At 34.8% G+C, this 25714-nt stretch overlaps 1 protein-coding gene across 3 annotated transcripts in view; it reads right to left on the bottom strand.

Moving 5' to 3' along the window:
* Positions 1–9571: 9571 nt before the first annotated feature.
* Hyccin (PI4KA lipid kinase complex subunit hyccin) overlaps positions 9572–25714 on the bottom strand; it is a 419644-nt gene continuing 403501 nt past the window's right edge. For all 3 annotated transcript variants that reach the window (XM_090388084.1, XM_090388086.1, XM_090388085.1), the window contains one exon: positions 9572–10312. In XM_090388084.1, the coding sequence (XP_090244210.1) occupies positions 9624–10312 (689 nt within the window). In that variant the 3' untranslated portion in view covers positions 9572–9623. The remainder of the gene's footprint in view (positions 10313–25714) is intronic.

Here is a 25714-nt window from a genome sequence, read left to right as displayed (position 1 = left end):
ATGGACAGCTAAGAAGAGGCTTGTATCGCTATTATTCTATTCTCCCTTTGTGCTAATGAAGAAAAGAAAAAATGAAAGAGATTTTGGGCAAGAGTGGCTCAGAAAGAAAAAAAAAAAAAAAGAGCAAAATTCACACATCAACCTTTTGGATAAATTACTGTTGACACCACCAGCTGATTACCAGAACTATCTTGGAATGGACCATGTGACATTCATGGAGCTTCTGGCAATGGTATAATCTTATATTGAGAAAAAGAGAGTGATGAGGGAACCAATTTCTCCATGTCAACATTTGCCGTGCACATTTGAGGGCTTGAAATTTCCCATTGCCATTGCTGGGTAGACGGTTGCATGCCTTGTGATGCAATATTTCATTGAAATGGAATATTTTGAAGACTAAATGCTCAAAGTATAATACGTTATGGGTTGAAATTAACTATATATCAGTGTAAACACACCATAGTTTACCCATATTGTAATTAAACTTATGGGTAAACTGGTTATTTACACCATTATATATAAATTACTGCAAGAATTAGCAAGATGCAAGACTTATGTGACTATGAATATGACATGGTAGTGAGCACCAGACTTGCAGTTATGAGTACCTTGGAAACCAACCTTGCTGGTATTTACATAAAGATCATCTCATGCCAATATTGGTCCAAAAACCAAATCGTGCCCAGCAAATGGTGATCCCAAGGTCATAAACAAGTCACTAATTCAAGAGAGAAAAAAGACAGTGATGAGGGAAGAGTAACAGAAAGGCTAAAGTCAATCAAATAACTCAATATAACGGCTGTAACCAAAGAAGCATTTCATAACACAACTCATTGTACCTTGTCATAGATGAGGTATTGCAACAAATGTATGAAATGGGTTCATTTCATTCCTGCAAGCAAAAAAAAAAAAAAGGTTGTACTGTGAACTTAGGTACTCCAACACTGGACTACTGGGAGGACAGGGATATGGAAAGCAGCATGAGTGCATGGATCAGACCTGCTAGGTGGTGCCATTAATGCATGTTTGTCCTGGCAGTGTAATGGGATGGGGGAGTGTTTTCATGATGAAAATTGAAAAACCTGATACCTGTGAAGCAGCATCTGGATGCCACATATCTTGAAATTGTTCCAGACAAGGTGCATCCCTTCATGGCTGCAGCATATCCATCTGCAAAAGGCTTCTTTCAACAGGATAATGGGACATCTCACACCTAAGTCAGATGAACGAATGAGATTAGTGGGAGAAAAGCAAAATGCATAGGATGGTTAAGAATTATCAGGGAAAACAAAAGCCTACAGTAAGCATTTCTTCAGTGTGTACAACTCATATGTATACATATCAAAAGCTAAAAGTCTAGGTGTATTATGTTAAAAGTATTTTTTACATCCAAATATTTTCATTATCCTGTCATAGTAATTAACCAATATAACATAATTACTGTAACTGTAAATATGACTTTCCATTTTTAAAGTTGTCGTAACATTACCAAGGGAAAAAAAAAATCATTTAACTTTTATGATAAAAAAAAATGTGAAAAAAATATTCAAAATTATATGTTCTATAAATATTTTAATATGTCCAGTTTTTCATCCTTGTGCCAACACCAGTAATTTCAGAATTTCATACCCACAATAACACATTTAGTATTATTTCCTTCCTCATTATTTCCGATAAGCAAGAGTTCATTAAAGAAGCAATGGAATTATGCATGTGTTACATTTCTCACATCAACTATGCTGTTGCTCTAAAATTGTAAGAAGTTCACAGTACAGACATTGGACTTGAAGTTAGCATAGCATCAAATAAGAAGCCTACTATTATCTGAAATTAAGAATAAAGACCTGTAAGCAAACTGTATAGCCTGCTTAATACAATACATAATGCAATGCAAACACAGTTTATGAGTATCAGCCTTATGTCAGTTTTTTGTTATCAAAAAACCAGTGATTTATTATGCAAGTTAAATTTTTGCAAACTCCCCCCTAAAATAAGTGTAGGGCAGGGGTTGGCCACCTGCAGCTCTTAGAGCATCTAACTGCGGCTCTTCAACCCACATGAAGCAAAGTTTGAAATGGAGTTAGAGGACTTAAAAATCAAGGACATGTGGAGTGCAAGCGTAAAATTGCCTTAAAACTGAAATTGAGGATTTGGGGAGGCAAAAGGCTGTCCTTGCAATTCTTCAAAAATGGATGCCAACAGATGAGTTGAAAAAGCAAGACCAAATTGTGTTCGATGCATGGTGTAGCTACCAAACACATATATAAATTTGAAAATATTTGCATTTGAACTTCTCTCAGTTTTTGGTTCGACGAATTTCTGCAGGCAAATATTTTTGAACATTAACTATATTAAAAATAAATCAAGAAACCATCTGAACAACGCGAGTCTCTCTCAGCATGCTTAAAGATGAAAATTATGGCATACTTTCCTGATGTTGAGAGACTCGCTCAAGAAGTTCAGCAGCAAAAGTCACATTAATTAGAAATATTATTAATAAATAATATTTCAAAATATATTTTTTAATAAAAAATCTTCACTATTCCATTTCTTAAAAACTCTTAAAAACAGATGAACAACACCAGAAATCCACCCTACAGAAGCCTGAAGAATCAAATGGAACATAGGGGGATGGTTTCTCCCTCCTCTGAATCAATGGCTACTCCAGTAGATCAGAAGGAAGTGCCACACAGCAGCAATAACCCTCCTCCATCCTATAGCCCATCACAGCCACCCCAAAGAATATTGGCCAGGATAGCAGGTCAACTACAGATAACACTAAATTTCAAATTTTCTTAATGCCAACAAACTTCTGATCTCTGCTTTTGTGCTTTTCTGTGCCATCCTGTGAAGTATATATACTATGCTTTCCCACTCATAGTACTTTGTGCCGTGGTACCTTTCAAATCCCTATAATGGGAATTTACTGTATATAGTATTACTCTTAATTTGCATTCTTCCCCAGAGCCCCACACTCATCCCATCTTAGACATCTTGTACTTTCCTTCTTGGAATTTTGCTTTACTGTTCATTCTCCCCAGGTTTATTTCAAAGGGCATCCAAAATTTTCACCAAATAACCACAGTTGTGTTTTTTGCAAAATTAACAGACAAGATTGCTATGACAAACTGCACATTTTTTTTTTTTTTGAATCATTTTTTAAAGCCTGAGCAACACAGTATAAGTATTAATAGTGACAAAATGATGCAATGAAGCCAACTTAAATATCATGAGAGAGAGATTTGTCTGTTTTAGATATACCATCCCTCTAGTCTTACTTTCATTTGTAACTGGGGCCATGAATAAGTCATTTAATCAAACACTGTCTTCTCTTTTGGCTTCATCAATCATGTCCATTTGCTTCTATCCACAACACTAGCCTCTGTAATTCCCATTGATTTCTTGAAATGAACTTCTTTTTCTGACACTTCAGATATTATTCCTTATTCTACGGTTTATGGCTACTTTCTCTTTTCTGTCCCTTCCCTATTCCGTTTTAAAACACTAATTTATTCTTTTGATTTTAGTAAGTGGGCCATTTAAAGTTTTGCAGTCATCCTGATTAAACATCACTTTTCATATTCACTAGATTACTAAATCTGTTGCTCAAGCCCTTTGTTTTCTCAGACAAGTTCTACATTTTATAACTTAGCTAGAATTTACAACAAGCTCTCATATCCCTGGAACATACCATTATTATTTGGAGACCCCTAATCAATTGACTCTCAGGTATAGCAGTAGTTATTTTTGTCCCATGGAGGAAATGAAGACTGCTCTTCTTAATACCTCCTTTCAAAGTCCTCAATAAACCCTCACAAAGAATGAACTTTTAAAATTAATCATTCCACACAGTACAAAAGCTATAAGCACTCAATTCTTCAAGATATCTTCCCATGCTAGCAACTTTGCATCTTCTCCTAGCTCCCAATCTTCACAAAATAATCTTAGATAAGCTTAATGACTTAGGTACAAAATCTCATGGTGCCTCCGTAGCCAGGAGCAGCAGTGCGTAGCACATGCTTCTTGATTAGACCAGGGTTCGAGCCCTTGACACCAAATATGGAGGATGCGGAAAGGTCAGGGAATGACCACCGCATATCCCTGGAGCAATGTGGTCTTAGTTGCTAATGCTCCTAAAAACCAAAATAACAAAATATAAATGTGTCATCTGGTGCTCACTTGAGCTCAAGCTACAGTAATGTTCTATCAGTTTTTATTAAAAACTTTGGTTATTATTCAGTGCATTTACTTTTTAAATGTTTATTCTATTATTAAAACTAAATACTGTTTTAAGTGTTTTTTTATTTAGTATCAAAAATAATTCATATGGTAACATATGACTAACCTTTGATACTGAAAATTACAAATATTATTTTTTTGTTATTGCATAACATACAGGAATGTAGAAATGTCGCATTTAGAGAGCAGTGCTAATTTTAAAGTTAGGTAACTGCCTTGGGCACTAAGTGATTAGCACACCATGAATCTATTTTTTTTGTTCTTAATGCTGACAGTTTGAAAGCTTACATTATAAAACAAAAGGTGTTTGAGTCAAAGTCATGGGGATGCTGGTATTAGGCATGAAGCACTGTGCCTAGCAAATTAGTTAATGAACTTCTAATTTATAATTCTATTTACTACACATGGTACAACATTTTTATTTCAAGTAAATATTGTGAGTAAGATGAAAATCTGACATAAGATAGAATCTGACAGAACTGTAATGTCTCTTATGCATTGTTCAGAGCATTTGTCTTGGTACATCAATAGTGGGTTTGAAGGTCTCTTGTCTTGTTAATGTTGCAAAAGAGATTGCAACATTAACAAGATAATTGTTAATGACAATATAAAAAAGAATCTCTTGGTGATGATTTCATTTAAGGAACCTGCATGAAAGTGTAGATGAATAATGTTTGATAAGAATCATTAAGGTAACAACTGGAGGAAATAAAAATGTGAACTTTTCTACATTATAACAGACCACTCTTCCCTGAAAGAGCAGGTTGACAAGTTTCAAAATCATATACTATGAGAATTTTATATAACTAGCTATTCACTGAATGAATTTACAAGTCTGTTCCATTTATATCAGGATCTCCATCCTCACTAGTGCAACCCATTCTGATATAAACAGAATGGTTGCACTAAAAAACTGAAGAAAGTCATTTTGTTCTACTTACTGAGAAATATTTACGAAGACAAGCTCACTATTTTTTTTACTGATGTTACCAGTGATGGAGCCCAGTGCTGAAAAGAAGTTTCTTCTTAAAACTGAAACTAATTAAAACATACCTTTGGTGCAAAATGACTTACGTGAGCTCTCATCATTGGCAATATCAACTGAAAATGAGATTGCTAGTAAGCTAGACCTGACATTGTGTTGGAATAAAATTTATAATTTATGATTACAGTGTTTTGTTTCTAGCCAATTTTACAGCTAGAGTTATTTTCAAACAGTTAATAAAATTTAAAAATGTAATTAATAAAAATTATGCTTTTATTGTAAAATGAATATTTCTCTGGAGGTAGCTATTTTTATAAAGCAGAATGATTCAATAGAACCATTCACAACAGGTGCTGTTTATGCTAGGGCCAGAACTGACAGCATATTAAAGAAAATTCCTATTCCATTTGGTACAAGTATTTAAAATGTATAGCCAAAGAACAAAAGAAAAGACCACCACATGATGAAATAATTTTATCTACAGTACTCAGAGAGTCACAAAATTAGTCAACAATCTCATATTTGCATGAGGTTTTAATCGACCTACCTCAGAAAATACCAGTAACATTTTGCTGCATTTCTCATGTTGTGAATATTAACAATACATTACAAGATTTGCTAACCAGAATAAAACATTTAGGAATACATAATAATTTCCAATTAATGTACTTCTGAAACTCTTGTTATTTACAGGCACACCTATATATCTGTAAATTGTATGGTACAGTAACTTACACATTTTATTCACATGTACATTGGAAGCAAGGAAGGAAGGGAAGGAGGAATGACAGCAAAAGAATTAAAGGTGGTAAATATACCAACTTGTTAGAAATGTTAAATGTATATATAAAATTCATTCTGGCCACACGGTGAAGACCAATTATTTGCATTGGCACATACCATAATTTCTTCTGGCAACAAACCAAACAAAAATGACAAGAGATAACTGGGTTAATGCAATTTTTTTTTGATTTCAGCTATATTTGGTATTCCTTACTGAAGAAAAAATAATGGCACTCTCAGTTAGCATTCAAGATGAAAGATTTACACATATAAAATACATACTTGTCATGTAAGATACTGTTCTTGAGATATATATATGTATATAATATGTATAAGTAGATACATACATTTCTATACAGTTCAAGATATTCACAAATTTAGTAGGTTACATTTCTAATGGAACAAAGTTACACTGCTTCTGCTTATTTATAGAACAGAAATACTGGCAATGTAGGTTAAATTTCATGAAAGTAATTTCACTGATAAGAAATTCCTGCACAATACATAGTTTGGATTCTTTACTCAAGCTTGGAAGTAAAGTTGGGCAAATGGAAATGCAATAATAAGCATAGCTTCAAGAATACTTATCATTTACATCCAAACACTTTTTTTTAAACTATACTGAAGCATTGGCAACATTTGTTACTGAGTGTATATTAATAATATATTAATGTACCCTTATAAAATGCCCCCACCATTAATTCTATAATACAAATGTAAATAAAATGTTTAGACAATCAACCAAAGGCATCAGCTGATCAGTCATTACTTTAAAAGTATTCTGAGAATTTAAGTAATCTGCTATATGGGTAGGCAACTTTTACAAGTAAAATAAAATTCTTTGCTAATTAAATTTAATAAATGATTAAAATACAATGAACTCTAAGTGTTATTTATTTTATTATTAAATTATTTTTAAATATACTAACAATGAATGAAAACTTCAAATTATAATTAGCAGATGCTCTATAATTCCTTTGTAAGTAGGAGCAACCCAATTCTCTCTTCTGACATTTAATAATTGTTTTAAGTGAAAGAATAATATTACACATGTACGTTTCTAGATATACCCCTTTTCCCCAGCCACTAATTTTAAATATTTAAAAATTTCTCATTACATATTCTGAGTGTTCAACCTTTAAAACCACTATTATACAGTGATGTGACACAAAGGAAAAAAAAATTACCTCTTAAAATATCTCCATGAATTCTATCAGATTCTAAAAGATGAGTAGGAAACTTTATACCAAGAAATGTTTGTACAAAAGAAATTTTTACACATTCAACACATGCAAGTGTTTTAGTATGTCTAGGTATAATTTATGACACATTCATAACTAATACAACCTGATGGTCTACAATTATGTGAGTTACATTTTAGCTATCACATGAAACCGTTAATTTTATAAGAAAGGCAAGAGAGGCTAAAAACTGTTTTATTTTTTTTCTCCTCTTTAAAGATATCACAAAAACCTATCCTAGAAAAAAAGTGGCTGAAATTTAACTGAATTACGAAAAAAAAAACCCCCAAACCCCAACTCGCACTTTAAATTTTTTTTTATTCATCTTTAGCTGTGACATATAAAAACATATTTTATGATGAATAAGTAATTAAAGCTGTGCAACAGTATGCATAAAATGCTGAAAATTTCTTTTATATTGTATAAAATTTTTTATAGAAATGTCTACTTTAATTCTGGCAAGCCAAGTAAATATTATAATAATCAGGAAACAAAAGAGGAAAAAAACAAAAAAAAAAACCTGATCTATAAAATAATGGCAGCAAGATGTTTAGAATACCTATTATCTACTTCCTGAGAAAAACATTTTCTTGATTTGGACTGCTGGGGTATTTTTTCTGGTAAAACTTTTCCACTCAATGCAACATCACTGAGTTAGCTGCAAATTATTCTTGGATAATATGATATTTTATTTTTCTTATGATAAACATGAAAATTGGCAAGTCTGCTGGTGATAATTAAATTGGTTTCAATCTTAGAAATTAAAAAACTGGTATATCCTGGTTGAATGATCAAAGATGGAGGAATAGTATTTTTATTCACAAAACCATAAACAATGGACACTTCAACCAACAAATTTTGAGAGTATCACTCTTGAGCTTGTGTTTCTACAAGTTTTAAACTGAGAAACAAAATAAAATACTTTCAAACAAGTGAAAGAGGACTTTCTATAATAAAAACAATTAATGAGGAAGTCCATTCTTATAATATGCAATTATATCTTTAATCACGTGTTAAAAAGATGTTTTCTTTGCAGGTGTTACCATCCAGAAATAAACTATTCACACACTTTGTACCATGAAAAATAATTTTAATAAATTAGAATTACATTACAAGCCCTTTATTGAGTTAGTGTTCACATGCACAATGTGAACATCCATTATGGAAGTGAACAATAACCTGGTAAAGGGTTTGTAATGTAATGCCCATTTATTAAAATTATTTATTGTGGTATACAAAGTGTGTGAATAGTTTTATTTCTGGAGCAATTATACCTTTTTCTCATTTAACTCTTGATGGCTAGTTGCTAATTTTAATGTTCAGTCCTCATTTCATATATAATACTTGTAAATTAATGAACTATCATAATTTTATGATAATGTTATTTAAATGATGTATCATATGAAATAATACCAATCTGCAAACATCTTATATTTAAACACAAATTACAAGTTAATTACAAATCACTGTACAGCCTTACCTTACTATATCCTTTCTTATTATCAGAAGTATAATTTAATGAAATATCCATTTCTCTGACATTAATGTAAATACAAATATTTCAAATAAGATGCTAACATGATAATATTTTTGATTCTTATTTCTGAGACTTGTAAACGCATGTTGATTATGAGAGAATAGCTTGACTGACAGCAAAGTCATACAATGAGTTGAAAATGCAAACAAAATTGCTTTGCTAATGAACCATCTTGTACACTAAATGAATCTGTGGACAAATTATATATTAACAGAAAGTTACAGAACATCAACAAATAACAGAAGGCAACTGTTGATTCCAGCAGTGGTTTTATATTCGATTTACAGCTGTGTACTGAAATATATTTCAGTACACACCAGCTCTGCAAAGGCTAATGGTTCCAAACTCAATACGATTGATTTTTTTTTTTTTTTTTTGCATCATGTAGAAATAAAAGGTTGTAGTAAACTGAGAACTGATCTATAAAATACTGGGCTAATGAAAGAAAGTCTTAATACATGAGACAACATTTTGAAAAAGAAATACTAGATTATTTATACTATACAATTAGAATACCCAGTTTTTTTTTTAACAACATGGTTATAATATGTTAGGTATTTACACTTCAGCATTCGTAGCATAATATACACAACCTTAATTATTCTTTATTAATATTTAACATTAAGTAAAAAAAATTAAACATTAGAAAATGTTCAAATTAAATCATGCCAAAATCAAGTGATAACATAATTCCTGCCAAATAAAAGCAAATTTTCATTTTTTTGCTGATACAATTCAAGCCAAATATATATATATGACACCTAAAAATAAAGCAGAGAATTACATTTCCCTAAAATATATATCACTATACTTTTAACTCTGCTAAATATACTGTATCTTACACAACTGTTTGTAAGGAAGAATTCTGTTTGCCTACATTACCAGCTTCTTCTCTTTTGTATACACTAGGCTGCAAAATAAGTTTACCATCACTTGTTATCACCGTTTCTTCCACATCATGTGCATGATTATTAACATATATAATGCTATTGCTCTCTACAGCAGTAGATACTTCAGCGGAGTTGGTTTCAAATTTATCTGGAATGCTGAGTAGTGATGAGTTTCTCGGACATGAAACACTATTAAATTCATTTTCGTCATTGCATGTTAAGTTCAATTTTTTCATCATTATATCTTCTTTACTGCTGCATAGATTAAAATCTCCATCTTCACTAAGATCGTCACTATTGCTTAGTTCTTCTGAATTTTTTATTTTATTGAAAGACTGTGAGGATGATGCTTCAAGATCTTTTCTTAATCGGGAACTGCTATTAGACTCATGAAGTGTTGCTTCTTTTTCCTTTTTTTTTTCTTTGCTTTTCTCTTTGCGAAGCTGCTGTACTGGGAGTTTTGTTACATTTGAACAGACTCCACTAGTACTGCTACCACTTCCTCTTCTTTTCTCACGGCTCCTGGAAGTGGCCGAATTTGGGCGTGAATTTCGATCAAGTTCTTCAACTTCCTCACTGATAGATGATAAAGGATGAGTTTCATTGATTGTGTTTTCTTCTTGAATTGGAATGTCATCTGAAAGAAAAATATATACATATAGATTTCTATTAATTAAATGAAATTAATATTAACTACAAAGAAGCAGCAGTCAGATTAAACTGATATACATGAGGGTCAATTAAAAATCTCACAGACCTTTGCAAATGTATCATTTTTATGCAGAAATTAATTTTTATATAAATTTAATCCGGTTAAGAGATTAAATTCCTTCAAAGTAGACACTTCCTATTCCATAACATACATAAACTTTCCAATCATGGTGGTGCAGGAATAGTTGAAGACTAAGCATTTTTTGGTAGGATGTATTGTCATACATAACCAGGCACCTCAATCCTGAATGCTGCTTCTTGCATACAGATAACTGAATGTACTTCTTAAAAATGACTTAGTAATTCTTGTTTCATCCCCAGGAATTTGGTGGATACTATACAGAAATTACCACTTACTTTAATCTGTTATCCCACATTATCATTATGAAGTTGAATAACACCACTTTAATAACTAGTACTTCAATTCACACCCATACTACAATTATTACAATCTTTTTGAGGAACTTCATTCTTTCTCCAACATGTAAGTAATGAAAGTTCTCCCCCCCCCTCACAAGTCTATCAGTAAGGAGGTGAAGTACTCAGTACAATATTACTTGTTTCCTCAAGTTTCTGGATATAGTGGTGTAAGGTGCTCTATCACTAATTTTTAATTGCTAGCAATTACATCCAGTGTAATTCCCACAACTTGTCATTGGAAGCTAAAAAGAAAACCTCCAGAGACTAATGGTACTTCTTTCTAAGGCATATTCTCCATATGCCTCCACCACAGGAAAACTGACACTCCACTACTGAATCAAATGTTTTTTTAGTGCCTTTGTTTCTTTCACAAAAGCTTCCATTTTGTGACAGGACAAGCAATGTTTGCTGTAAGTTTTCTAACTGGAAAATTCTGTTGAATATCAATTGAATCATTCAAAAGCTTGGGCAAAACCGTTACATTTTATATATCTACAGATTTTAATATTAGCCTCCAACTACCACTTTTCTTTGTAGATACATACTTCAGACTAATACCATATATATATATATATATATATATATATATATATATATATATAGAATTAAACAGACAAAATTGAAAACACATGAGAGAACCTGTATATACACTCATGCAGAGCTGTATAGATTGATACAGCACAAATATAAAATATCAAAGTATAAATAATACTTTGATATTTTATATTTGTAACCAATAACTCTAAAGAGGAAATTATGGATAGAAGTATATTAACTATGCATGTGAATGGTGACCCAATTAAAGTATATAAGACTTTAAAACAGACAAGTAAACTAAATACTGATGGCATTTTTACTCTTTTTCAGGTGAAAAAGACACCACAGGGGCATAAATTTAAATTGAAAAAGAATGGTTGAGGGTTAGATGTGTGGAAATTTACATTCAGCCAAGGGATAGTTAACTACTGGAACACAATCTTCCACCTAGCATTGTGGAGGTGGATAGTTTGAATAAATTTAAGGGAGGTTTAGACAAATTAATGGAAGGGTTAGGAAAATGAAGGTTTTCTGGGCTGGTGCTATATACACTGAGTGGACAGAAATCACAGGGTACTTATCTAGTAACAGTTAGGCCAACATTTTGCACGGATAAGGGCAAAACAGCGAGGCACTGAGTTCACGAAAACATTCCACAGGTATTTCCATTCGTGCTTGCTTCACCACTATCCATAATTCCGTCACATTCCTGGGTGGAGGATCCAGAGCTTGAATTGACCTCTCCACAGCATCCCAAAGATGCTGCACAGGATTCATGTTGAGGTGTAGAGTTCTGTGTCATGGTGTTAGCAATGGGATTCTGGTGGGTCAGTGGCTCCCATAACCTATTGTGGCTAATGATCACCTGATGGTGGAGACATTTCTGGCACCTCCCTCATTGAAGTCTGCAGTGATTTGTGCCACTGTCACTCTCTGGTTGGCTGAAACAATGCGAGACAGATGCTGACAGCCATATTCATCCACCACCTTTCTCATGCCACAGCACTGTCCACGATGAGACGTTATTCTGGAAATGCCGTATTCCCGATACACTCTAGATACTGCAATTTCCGTATCACCTCTGCAATAGAGTGACCCATGTGTCGGGCACCCACTATCATTCCTCTTTCAAAGTCTGTTAACTCACGGCGTTTATCCATACTGACACAGATTTATCATCTTCATGAATGCAGTGTACCTATATATATGCCAAGCAGTGAGTTCATCCACTAGCAAGAGGGATGACCCCACGAATTCTGTCCTTTCAGTGCAAGTAAGCTTTGCTTTCTTGCATTATATTGTGAATACTAAATACTATTTTAAGCTACTAAAATTAGAATGAAATTAACAGCCAAGCACCAAAAATAACTGAATAATATCTAAAAATTTAGTAATCAATAAATTTTTTAGGAAGCCAAAACAGAAAGAGACATGACAAAAGAAATGTATATTATTTTAAAAGTATAATTAATATAATTATAAGCCAAAAAATTATAACCACCCTTTGTCTCCACAAGCAGAAGGATCCCACAGCACCTAAGAGCTAGTGAAGCATACATCATTGACTAGTGAAGCATATATAGTGATGGCACAGTAGTGCCTATCAATTTGTCAGTACAAAGTCCATGCAATAGGGAAGGGAAGGATCTGATAGTTTGAACAGGGGATGATTTGTAGTCCTAGGAAGGTGGGGGCCAGTATCTCAGCAATCACAGGCATCAGCTGTGAAGGTGTAGTAGGAATGGTCCAAAGAGGGACATACATCCACTCAATGTGCCAGGACGGGCAGAACACCACCACTGGTTGAAAATAAAGGTGAACAGCAGTTGACTTGTGCTATTTTTTTTTTTTTTTTTTTTGGTAGTTGTTGGTGCATAGGCTTCTGTGGCCATAATGCACCTCCCAAGGTTTTTTTTTTGCAGTACTTTGATCCAAGCCCGAGGCGGGAATCGAACCCGCGACCTTTGGGTTGCCAGGCAGGCACTTTACCCACCCAGCTAGCCTGGTCGGCTGACTTGTGCTATCTAGGACAAAAGACTCACAATCCCTCAATTGCAGACTACAATCAGGGCATACAGAGAAACTTCTTGAACACTATACAGCATATAGGCCTATGGAGTAAGCAACCTGTTCATGTGCCCATGTTAATCAACACCTCCATCTGCAGTAGGCATGGGAGCACCACTCCTGGGCATTGGATGACCGGAAAAGAGTTGCCTGGTCTGAAGGATCAGGATTACAGTTCCATCATGCTGGAAACAGACACAATCCAATACTGCATGATAGAAGAGATGGGGAGGATGCTTGAGCGTTGCTCTGAAGACAAATGGTTTTCACCACTTAAAGCTCCAATAAGCAAAGTGGTGGTATTGCAGTGTGTGATGAGTCATTTTCCATATAGTATTGCCTACCAACCCTTTGTGTGATGTGGATCTCACCTCAACTTTTGCTTACATTGGTTCACAGGATATTCATCTACAGTATACTAGATGCAGTGTTTCTGATCTTGCACATGGGGATATACCTGGGTGCATGACAGGTGACAAGGCTATAGAGTCCGAGATAATGGAGGGTTACACTTCTCCATGTATGAACTAGCACAGTGTGCTGAGCCCCTAGATGTAGAGAATGTTGCACCCATTGAGATTTATTTGAAGAATCATTTATGGGTTCAAGTTAGGCATGTTAGTGATAGCAGTAGTGGCTTTAAGGTCAGGTTGTCCTCACACCGAAAAGATGGCAGAAAATGAAGGGAATGGATAAAGTGATTTGTGAAGGCCAATGTATTAAGAGTTAGGAAACTTGTGAGAGTTGGAATAGGCTTTAATGCACTGAAAGCAATATGGATAGCATGTGATACAAAACGCTATGTTAGGAGGATTTCATGGATGCTAACCCCAGATCACAAAGGAACAGAGAACGTAGGCTTGTGCCAATCTTCTGATGGCATGAGACTACTGTGAGTAGCATCATCATCATCACTGTACCCCTATGAACCAGAGTTAAAGAGGAAGTCTATGGAGTGGTAACACAAGTATTCACCAATGAAAAAATTCAAGGCTCAGCCATCCACTGAAAAAATTTTTTTTTGGGAGAAGAGAGGGAAGTTTATCCTTGTGGATTTTCTGAACAGAGGCCATAATTCAAATTCAATTCTGTTCATCACCTGGAGATACTGAAGAAAGGAGAATTTCTCCTTCAAGCATAGCAGTGACAGACCCCATATATGCATCCCGACAAAGTAAATATTATGAATTTTGGTGGACTTTTCTGTTGCATCCCCTGAATAATCCATACCTTATGCCATTGGACTTGAGTGTTCAGGCCTATGAAAGATGGTCTTTATTAAGGGGGGGGGGACACTTTTTCAATAATGATGACACTGCAGCCATCAAGAAGTGGCTCTTTGAAGCAGACAGAAAACTTTGAGGAGTATATAGGCAGGCATTGGTTCAGCAGTGGAGAAAATGTATACAAAACAGTTATGAATAAATGGAAAAATAAATGTAAATAATTAAACAACACAACATATAATTTAAATTATGTCTGAGCAGTATCCAAGACAAAAAATTTGGGGGCATTAGTTTCAATGTGACTCTCGTGTATATATTTTTAAAAATATTTATGTACATAATAAGCAGAAATATGTGTGCATACATAATTTTGAAATTCTGTAAGCTAAACCGTTTTATAAACTGGGAAATGTTAGAGACAGTTTCAATGCTTATTTTGTATGTTTATAACTTTTTTTCCAGAAGAATTAATAAATGCTTTATTTTATTGAAGATAATATTAATCAATAATAAATCACAATTTACAACATTTAAAATTGTATTTTTACACATTTTTAAATTTAAAATTTTCATTAAAAAATTTATATATTTTTTAATGAAATGAAGATGCAACCCATTTCATCAATCATTATCTTGAAGAAATGGGTGGAATTAATATAACAATTGATGCAACACATTGGTATACTCTAATGCAAATTAAAAATTTTTTTTTTCCCCGGAAATAAAAGTAAAGTTGAGGCATGATCACTTATAGAGGCAAAACTGTTGGATTAAGAGACTTTTTAAAGAGACAGCCCTTTTCAGGATTTATTAGTTCCTTGTCACATAGTAGTTTAAATCCTGTTGGCTGCAAATAAATCATTAGATATTATAATTTTGAAGCTTCATCTCCATGTACTGCATGGCAGAACACATTGAACAACTTCTTTATAACTGTTTTGTTTGAGTATGTCACAGAAACTACCTGCTATCTGATGAAGGACTAATGAGTCCTGAAAGTCTGTCATAGCAGTGTCACATCTTTATAAAAAAATGGTAAAATTAACCTTTTGGTTAAGCTATTTGTCTGAAAGTAGTGCAATAAAAGGGCAACTTGTGAAGACAAAGTTTGTTCCGTGAGAATTAAGACTATTGCATAAAAGCAGTTTAAATCTGCCTGGCTGCAAAAACAACGAAAAGACATGACTGTCCTCTACACTTCTTATAATTTCTTAGAAGTCCTATAGCATTGCTATAATTTTAAAAATCTAATATGAGTATAAGTTACTCATAAAAAGCATACTAAGAAAGGTATGCTTTTTATGTACCAGTGATGCTGAAATTATCACATTGTGTGGGAATAAAGAAATTTAATTTAGTAAAGCCAAAACTTACACTGATTAACTTTATGTAGGGCAACAGCCTCAGTTCATATACAAAGCTACAAGCAAATCAAGTTTGCTACAAGATGCATCAATCTCATTCTGAAGGCAGGTTCAGGACAAGTTGCTCTGGCATTGCATCTGCACTGATTCTGAAATATATTGAAATGCATACCATTACCTAGGCAGCTTTTTTTTTTATTAATTTTTAGGACCATATTGATAAGTAAGCAAGTATAGCCAGTGAAGGACCAGTAAGCCAGCCAGCCAGGTAACAGCACACATTTCAAATATATAGCTGAATTTCTCTTGGGAGTAGTATTTTCTGTTAGAAGTACAAGCACAACACCAAAGTTGTCTTCACAATATGAGATCAGTGAATTTTGGAGCAAACTATTACATGCAGAACAGAGGCTACTGCTTTACCTGTACAATAAAGTTTTAGAGCTGTTGTACAACCAATGCCTATGCCCTACTTTTAGTTGAAGTTTACAAAATACTTGCAATTGACAAGCAATTCAAATTCTCTCCTAATTTATCATTGTTAGCCTTTAGAATAACAAACGACTTTATACTACTGGCTCACTCACCTGTAAACAAAGGATCCACAAGTGTCATGCAAGTGTACATCGGTATCTGACCTAGGATAAAATAATTCTTTGTTCTTATTAGTTCTGCTGGTGTTCGTCTGGTATGTGCCGTTGCTGCTAGGTTGGAGATCTATGTCAATTTGTACACAGGCTCTCAACATTAGCTGACTGTTTGTTGTTATGTTATTTTGGTTTTTAGGAGCATTAGCAACTAAGGCCATATTGCTCTGGGGATATGCAGTGGTCATTCCCGACCTTTCCGCATCCTCTGTATTTGGTGGTCACCGGCTCGAACCCCGGTCTAATCAAGAAGTGTGCGCTACACACTGCTGCTCCTGCCCACCTGGCTACGGAGGTGCCAATAAGCTGACTGTCTTCTGTTAATCTTCATTAATCTCTGTAAGCCTGTGAATGACTAGTGTCCAACTAGCATTAGCAGGTTTGTGTGGCAATCCACAAGGATTATTGTGGGGGCTTCCCACAGGCCATGAATTCATCTCAACCAGCCAAACAGAGTTTACCTCACAGACAGAGCTCCCAATTTAGTATGACTTGACACAATCTTCCACTCTAGACAATGGGCATTACAGTTACCAGGACATAAGAACCAGAAAGAATAAATAATCATTTTATCCCAAGCTGGACACCACTAGAGATGAAAACCAGTTGTGGGTGATACCATTATAGGTCAGTGAGATGGCAATATGAAAGTCTTTTAACCACCAAGGTGACGAATTTGAGAATGCAGAATGTTAGATAACTTATTATACATTATTAAATCCATTCTTAAATATATGTTTGTCCAAAGACATATCATTAAAAAGGTCGTCTTGATAAAGAATTAAGTTTATGATATTAGCCACACTTAAACACATGCTGACTTTTATTTACAAAATTAAGTATTAAACGACACTTTTGTTGCTAAGTTGCATAATAAAATGTAGACAATTATTATTGTGATATGGCAATAGACTGCCAAAAGGCAGTCTATTGCCATATCACAATAATAATTGTCTACAAAAGGGTATCATAAGAATTTTAGCAGAGCTGTGCATGTCTTATCTTTAAACTATAGTGAGCAAAATTAATTTAGAATATACAAGCATTTGACAAAACACAAGCAGCTAAACAGAGCTGTTGCCACTAATGAAGTGTCTGATCTGTTTGTAATTTACTGCTTACTTGCCATGACACTTCATTCAGAGCCTGCAATAAAATGAACACTATATTGTTTCAGAATACAGCTAATGAAAATAAATGTGAATAATTTGAGAAAATTATTATGTACATAAAAAAACTGTTAAAAATATATATTTACAAATATTTTATACTTACCATTAAAATTATAATCTTATCTGAATAATCTTATTTGATCCTAAACCAATCCTAAATCATTCTTATATAAGTATACTTATTTGTATGTATACTCATTTGGTAAAAGTGAGAGAATAAAACTGATATTTGACAAAATATTTTCTATCAATATATCAATTCATATCTGAAAAAAGAGGAAAGGTAATTTAAAATTGTAATGGTAATAAAGAGACAAAGAGCTTTGATACAAACAAGATGCTAGGTGAACTTGCAAAATATATATCCATTTCAAAGCTTGCTATAGTAGTGGTTGTGGTGTTAACATGCAAAAGTTAGTAAGAAAGACATGCAGTATATCATGCTTGTTGGACAATTAATCCAGATCATGCTAAGCAAATGGATAGGCCCAAACATCAGCAAGTTGCTACACTTTCCAGTCACCAGTCACATGCAATTCTTCTGTGGAGTTTGCAAGGAGAGCAATGAAGAGACGATTTGGAACTGACAGAAGAAAATAAAATAATTTAATTTACTTCTACTCTTTGATTATAATACTTATTTATTACATCATTATTAAATTAAACTTTTAAATTATGAAATTATATTATTTAAAAACTCAATGATCTGTAGAATTACTGAATCTACATGTCAGTAATACGATTAAAGACTAAACTTTTGCACAGTCTCTTGCACACAAAGCTTTTAAACTTACTTTAAAAAATAAATGTGAAGTAAATTTTTGCTGTTTCAACCTATACCTCCATTAGATTACATCTTAAAAGTTTTGCTAACTTCAGAGAAGCATAATGCTTAAAGCTACAGCCCTTCCCACCCTTCTAACTGAAGGCTAGTCTAAATGCTCAAAAGGAAAAACCAGTTTATTTCTAAAAAAAATAGGACTGTTACATCAATTAAATGATATACTTTTATGATAATTGCACATTTATTGGACTATAAACATACAAAAAAAAAAATTACATTTCTCAACCACATCTTTCTCTAGAGAAAGACATTACAACAGAGTGACAAGAGGACCAAACCAGCCTTACATAATTCAGAAGGTAAAAAAAAAAAAAAAAAAAAAGAAATCACTAGATTCAATGCATATTAATAGTTTTTTTTTTTTTTTTTTAAAATCAAAAAAGACAAAGGGTGGAAATATTTCCAATGCAAAGGTATGGTCAGACTCGCCAAACAAAACTGCATTGATGTCAGAGTTTTAGACCTGTTCTGGGATTTTGCTATCAAATTAAGTTTCTAAGCTGTAGAAGTGACTGGACTCTTCTGAAGTTGGTTTCACTGGAGTCGTCACTTCTACAACATAGCAACTTGTATTGATAGTGGAATCTCAGATAGCAGCATATCAGTACGAGCTTGGGTTCTGGTGTACCACTAAGCTGAGGGGTTTTGAGAAAACAGCAGATACACAATTATGATATCAAAGCAATTTTAGTGGATCTGAACATGCTTTTATATAGGAAATATTTGCACTGTTGGTATCAATAAAGTATTTAATTTTGTAATGTGGCGTCTGTGTTTTACCTTTTGAATTTTAATTATTAATTCCCATTTAATGCTACTAGAAGTCTATACAAGTTAAAATGCATTTTAAAGGCAAACACAATATTACTGCATCTTTAAAAGAATAGTACTGCACCTCAACATAACATATTGAACAGCAATAATGCATGGGTTTAAAAAAATAGTTTTGAAATTGTCAATTTCTTATATTGGCCTACACTTTCAAATGAGGTATGTTTAAAGAGAAACCAATTCACAGCACAGCACTACAAGTGGGTAACAAGGAACTGCCAAGTTTCATATGAAGGACTTGCATGTGATTTTGGATTCCATGAACTTCATAGGATTAGGGCAATTTCATTTCACTTACCACTTTCCATTAACCAACCACAAATTGAGCTTATCTTCCAAACCAATCTTCATTTAATGCTGCAAACCGATAAAGCTTAAAAATAATAAGTTCTATTGATATTTTGCAGTTCTGTCTGTAGTTCTTTTCAAAAAGATGTAATTTTTATATGTGTCATTTATTAACAAACAAATTGCATAAAATATTAATACTAAGCAGAATATCCCTTTCAAAATTTGGAAAGGCAGAGTGCTGTAGAATAACAAAGTCAATGTAAACTTTAAACTCTGAATAAAAGAACAGAAATACATTTCTGCATGTCATTACAGAGGAGTACTGTTAAAAAGAAAACTCCTCCCCCAAGACGTAACACAGGCATCCCTCCAGCTATGTGATTACTACATTCATGGAAGTTGCTACTCAGAGCAAAAATTCACATCTTGAAAATCATTTTCCATAACAAGGTTGGGTCTAGAGCAGACTTCAGATTTTTTTTATATTTTCAAGGATTTACTGCTTTCGAGTGTAAATAGCATAAGTGAACTTCACATTGGTATAATTATGAAGAATACTAAAATGCAGTCAGTAACAAACTTTAAAACAACATACATGCTGTTAATCAGTTCATGGACATTTTGTATAATGTCATTTACAGTGTATTCTCCTTCACTTTGAATGAGTGAATTTGTTAGCACGAAAATTTGTGTGCAACTTTCTGCCTGAGGGTACAGGTGTCCAACAACTGGACAATACTTCAGTAGTTATGACCCCTTTGAGAGGCACAGACATCTAGATTTTCTAGATTTTATTATGGAATTCATATTTGTAAAATAATAAGAGAAGTTTACCTCAATATAATATGTAGAACACTTCATTTTATGATACTCTCCTTATTATGAAATAAGTGTTTTTATGAATTGCATTTATTTTTTTAAGTGTACTGTATTAACACATGCATGAAGTGCATATTGTCTTCTTCACATCCATCTGCTCATTCACATGTAACAACTCTAATCAGCCAATAGAAATCTAGCATTTTTTAAAACAAAGTTTCTCTATATATCAATGGAAGCATGTTTTTCACGTCTCATACTCAATGAGGTAAAGTAGATCAATACCAACTTTTCAGTGCACATTTCACTGGAACCTGGAATTTCGGATCAAGTGTGATTCCATACTTTCCCACTGAAATCAATATATAAATGAAAGGATATTCTTGAATTACTTGAGAAAAAAAGTCAGATCAACAACGAATTTTTAGTGTATGTTTTCTTGGTCCCTGGGGAGGTTTAAGGTCCAATTACATTAGCCCCAATTTTTCCATCTAAGAGTGATAAATTTGGAACAGTAAAACCAACAATTGTCAAAATTTCAAGACTTATTTAGAATGTTCTTCTCAACCTTTGCACCAAATTTCATATCAATAGGTTAACTCACATCACTATCTCCTCCCATTCAAAAAAACTGCTCACAAATAATATATATCACAAATATCAAATGAAGGCCATTAATTGCAAAAAAATAATGTTAAACATTCATAATTACCACATTTCAAACCATGTGCATTGCTATACAATACGGTGTACCCCACTTTATGATATTTATCCATTCCAGAGACACCATCGTATCGTGACAATATTGCAATGTGAACCCAATAACATTGTTTTTTGGTAATTTGTTCCACGACATCGGAAGTTGAAATTTTCGTTATATAACTAAGCGATTTATCTCTCTAAAAGGCCATTTTTATAATGTAAATTGTATTAGTTACCAAATCAAATCATTAAAACAGCCTACACTTTCATTGTATAATTATAATAAGTTCTGTTATAATAACCAATTTTGAACGGCTTTGTGATATTTTTTCTAAAGCACATTTCTGGAGGTCACGGCCATAAAACAAAACCAATTTGCACTTTCTGGTTTATTGGGCTTTTCTGTTACTGCAAGCAATTATAAATGTTTTTTTTTTTTATGTGAACCCCAAACAAGAGAGGTATTAGAACCTATAGTACTTAGTACCATGCTTGGGTTGGAGGTTGAGAAGACAAAAGAAAATATTTGTTGACACTGGACTTGAACTTCTGTAGATTGTAATTTTCAGGAAATACATATGAAGGAAGGTTGTTCCAGAAAACGGCAGTTGAATGAATAAATGAGGAAGATGAAAAGTTGGTTCTGTGGGTTTGAAGTTGGACAGTAAATGGATGTTGGCTGGTGGTGGCACGTGTTCGGACTGTTTTGAAAGAGAGAGCAGGAATTATAGAAGCCAATTCAGAAGAACAGTGCCCATGGAAGTATCTGTAGAAGAGGTATGCAGCAGAAAGAGTACTTCTATGAAACAACGAGTGGAGAGACTCTGTTAGAGATGAATCATTAATTAACCTAACTGCCCTCTTCTGAATGGAATCAAGAAGCCTGAGAGAGGTTTTGGGGGCACCACCCCAGATGTGGGAACAATATTCCATGGCAGGGTGGATTTGCGATTTATACAGGGTGAATAGCTGTTTGGAAGAAAAGTAACGGCGAGAGCAAAAGAGAAAACAAAGTTTTTTAGATGCAGAGGAAGCAATATTTGTAATGTGCTTGTGCCAAGAGAGATTAGAAGTCAGGGTAATCCCCAAAAGAGATATCATTTTGCATAGAAATCGGAGTGTCACTAAAGATAAGCAAAGGAGCAGAAGAATCCTTTTTGCGAGATATAAGACAAGACTGAGTTTTAGAAGGGTTGAAATCAACTAAGTTGTCTTTGCCCCACTGGAGAATTACCTGAAAATCGGCATTTAAGGAATTGGTAGCAGATTTTCGAGAAGTTGAAGCTGATTGAGCAGGACAAGGTTTCTCAAAATGGAAGGTGGAATGCAATGTGCTATCATCGGCAAAACTATGGATAGGATTTCCAGTCAATGGAAGAAGATCATTAATATACAAGAGGAAAAGAGTGGGGGAAAGAACTGAACCTTGGGGAGCACCGGCATTAGTGGAGAAGTTAGAAGACAGAGAGCAAAAACAGTTGGCAAACCATAAGCTTGTTTAGAAGACCTTTATGCCAAACACGATCAAAAGCCTCTGAGATGTCAAGAGCAACTACTTGTGTTTCACCGAACCTTTCCATTGAATTAGTCCATAAATGGGTAACATGAGCCAGAATAGCACCAGTGGATCGACACTGACGGAATCCATACTGGCGATCGTTGATCAGACGGAAGGTTTCTAGGTAGTTTAAGAGTTGGCGGTTAATTGATTTCTCCATTACTTTAGAAAGAGTAGAAGTAACTGCAATGGGACGATAATTGCATGGGAGGGATTTGTCACCCTTTTTAGGAACTGGCTGGATATGAGCAAATTTCCAAGCAGAAGGAAAAACATCTTTGGAATAAGAAAGTGAAAAAAGGTGGCTAAGAATAGCAGTAAGTTCAGGTTTTTTTGATTTTTTTTTTTTTTTTGATTTGGTAGTTGTTGGCGCATCGGCTTCTGTGGCCATATTGCACCTCCCAAGGTTTTTGCAGTACTTTGATCCAAGCCCGAGACGGGAATCGAACCCGCGACCTTTGGGTTGCCGGGCAGGTACTTTACCCACTCGGCTAGCCCGGTCGGCAGTAAGTTCAGGAGCACAGGATTTGAGAACAAGTGGAGAAATACCATCAGGACCTGGAGCTTTCTTAGCATCAAGATTCATCAAAATCCTTCTGATATCCTTTTGACGGAAGACCACAGGAGGCACTGATTGGAGCAGGTTGGGATTGGTGGGAGGTGTTTTACTAAGATCATTAATACATGAGCTGGAAGAAAAATGGGATGCTAGCAGGTCAGCTTTTATCCTTGGCTGAAGTGACTACAGAATCATCTGGTTTGGACAGAGGTGGGAGCAGAGATGGGCAAAAGTTGCGGCCAATAGCTTTGGCAAGTGACCAGAATGCTTGGCTACCATTAGGGCAAGAAGCAAGTTTTCTACTCTTAGCCTGTTCAAACTCTAATTTGGACTGATTAATAGCTGCTTTACAATTGTTGCAAGCTTTGGTATAGGCAGAAAATGAAACTGGAGAATTAGAAACAAGCCAATTACGATATGCAACATTCTTCTCTTGAACAGCCTTAGCACATTTATTGGAAAACCAAGGTTTAGATAAAGGACGAGACTTTAAAGTGGAGTGTGGGATAAAGGATTCCATTCCTGCAAGAATAATTTCACTGACACGATCTGAGCAAACGTTGACATCAGAAGTTTTGAAACAGTAATCTGACCAAGGAAAAGAAGAAAAGAAGTCTCGCAGGTCATCCCATTTTGCATTCTTGTAATGCCAAACAACACGAGGTTGGGAATAGCCATGGGATAAAGGTTCCATTGTAGAAGAGACAATCACCAAGTTGTGATCTGAAGTGCCTAAAGGACCTCTCACTTTGACCGTGTACTTAGAGGGATTGTTTGTGAGAAAAAGATCAAGCATATTGGCTGTATGATTAGGATTGTCTGGTATTCTTGTAGGTAAATGAATAATCTGTGCTAGGTCATTAGTAATTGCAAAAGCCTCAGCATCTCGACCTGCTGGGTCAGTGTGACTAGAAAACGGAAGCCAGCTGGAGTTGTGAATTTTAAAATCATCAAGGAAAATTACTTCACTGTTAGGAAAGTTGGACTGGAGAAAGTCAAGTTGCAAAGAGAGGAAGTCAAAGAACTCCAAGTGATTAGTGGAGTTGGGAGAACAGTAGAGACAACAGATGAATTTGACACAATGAGGTACAGAGGTTTTAAGCCAGAGAAGATCAAAGAGAGGAGATTCCAAATTGCCAAGTCTCTGACAGGGAATATCAGAATGGACATATGCACAAATACCACCTTTGAGGTGAAAGGAATCATACAGCAAATAATTTGGGCATCTGAGATGAGCAGTAGTTGAATCAACCGATGACTGAGATTCTGTCAGAAATAGTACATGGGATTTGGCAGACTGCAAGTGGAAATGGACATCGTTGAGATTAGAATTGAGACCACGTATATTTGTGAAATGAATTAGTAAGTACTTGGGAGGTTTAGATCTTTTCGCAGACACGCTTGCTCTATTAGTTTGACAATTCATGGTGTATTCAATTGTAAGAAAAAGTGGGTGGGACATGCTGTATGAAGTAATGAAATTTTTGAATATGGCGTACACGTGGTAAGAATATACCCAGATTCTTGACATAACGTGGCCTCGACAATGCTCCCCACATACACACTACTCAGACTCCCTCCAGTCACTATCTGGCAGAGTAGAAGTAGCAAGATTATACACTAGCTGATCCGGAAGCCTCCTAGAGAGTTACCAATAGGTTCGGTCCAGTGTACTAACTAGCGCTGGTCTGCGAACACTGTTTTAGAGCTGTACCCTCGAAATGTAAGGAATATTGGATCTCACCACAACGTTCATCATAACCTCAAAAGTCAGTCATACTGCATGATGGAAGAGATAGGGAAGGGTTGACTGGAACTTATCTCTAGAGACTAAACATGGGTTCCACCACTTCAGCCTCCAATAAGCAAAGTGGTGGTATTTCACCGGTTGATGAGTCATCTACCACCTGGTAACATAGAGGGACGGCGTTCCTCCATGTGGTGTGGGTGCCACACCTCAACCCCTGCTTACACTGGTTCACACCTGGGTGGTCACCCACCATGTACGTGCATGGAGGTTATACCCAGGATTACTAACAGTGCCACCATCGTGAAGGTGCAAGCAGAGCATTTGGCTGTCACAGACCATCCGGACTTCGCCAAAATGGGACCACTTGACTTGAGTGTCACCCGAATATCAGTTCCATCAGCGTTTTAGACTCCTGGGCAGCAAGTACAGCCTGTCTGGCATATCTGAGAGAATGTCTGTGACAACCTCAAGGATCAAGGTAGTAAACTCCATGATATTGCATTTTTGAAAATACTGATAGCTGGTGGTGTGTGTGGTATTT

This window comes from Mastigoproctus giganteus, chromosome 13, assembly GCF_048544385.1.
Source record: "Mastigoproctus giganteus isolate SK-2022 chromosome 13, ASM4854438v1, whole genome shotgun sequence".
Taxonomy (NCBI): Eukaryota; Metazoa; Arthropoda; class Arachnida; order Uropygi; family Thelyphonidae; genus Mastigoproctus; species Mastigoproctus giganteus.
Note: the sequence above shows the minus strand (reverse complement) of the source record. Positions and strands in the feature narration are given on the sequence as shown.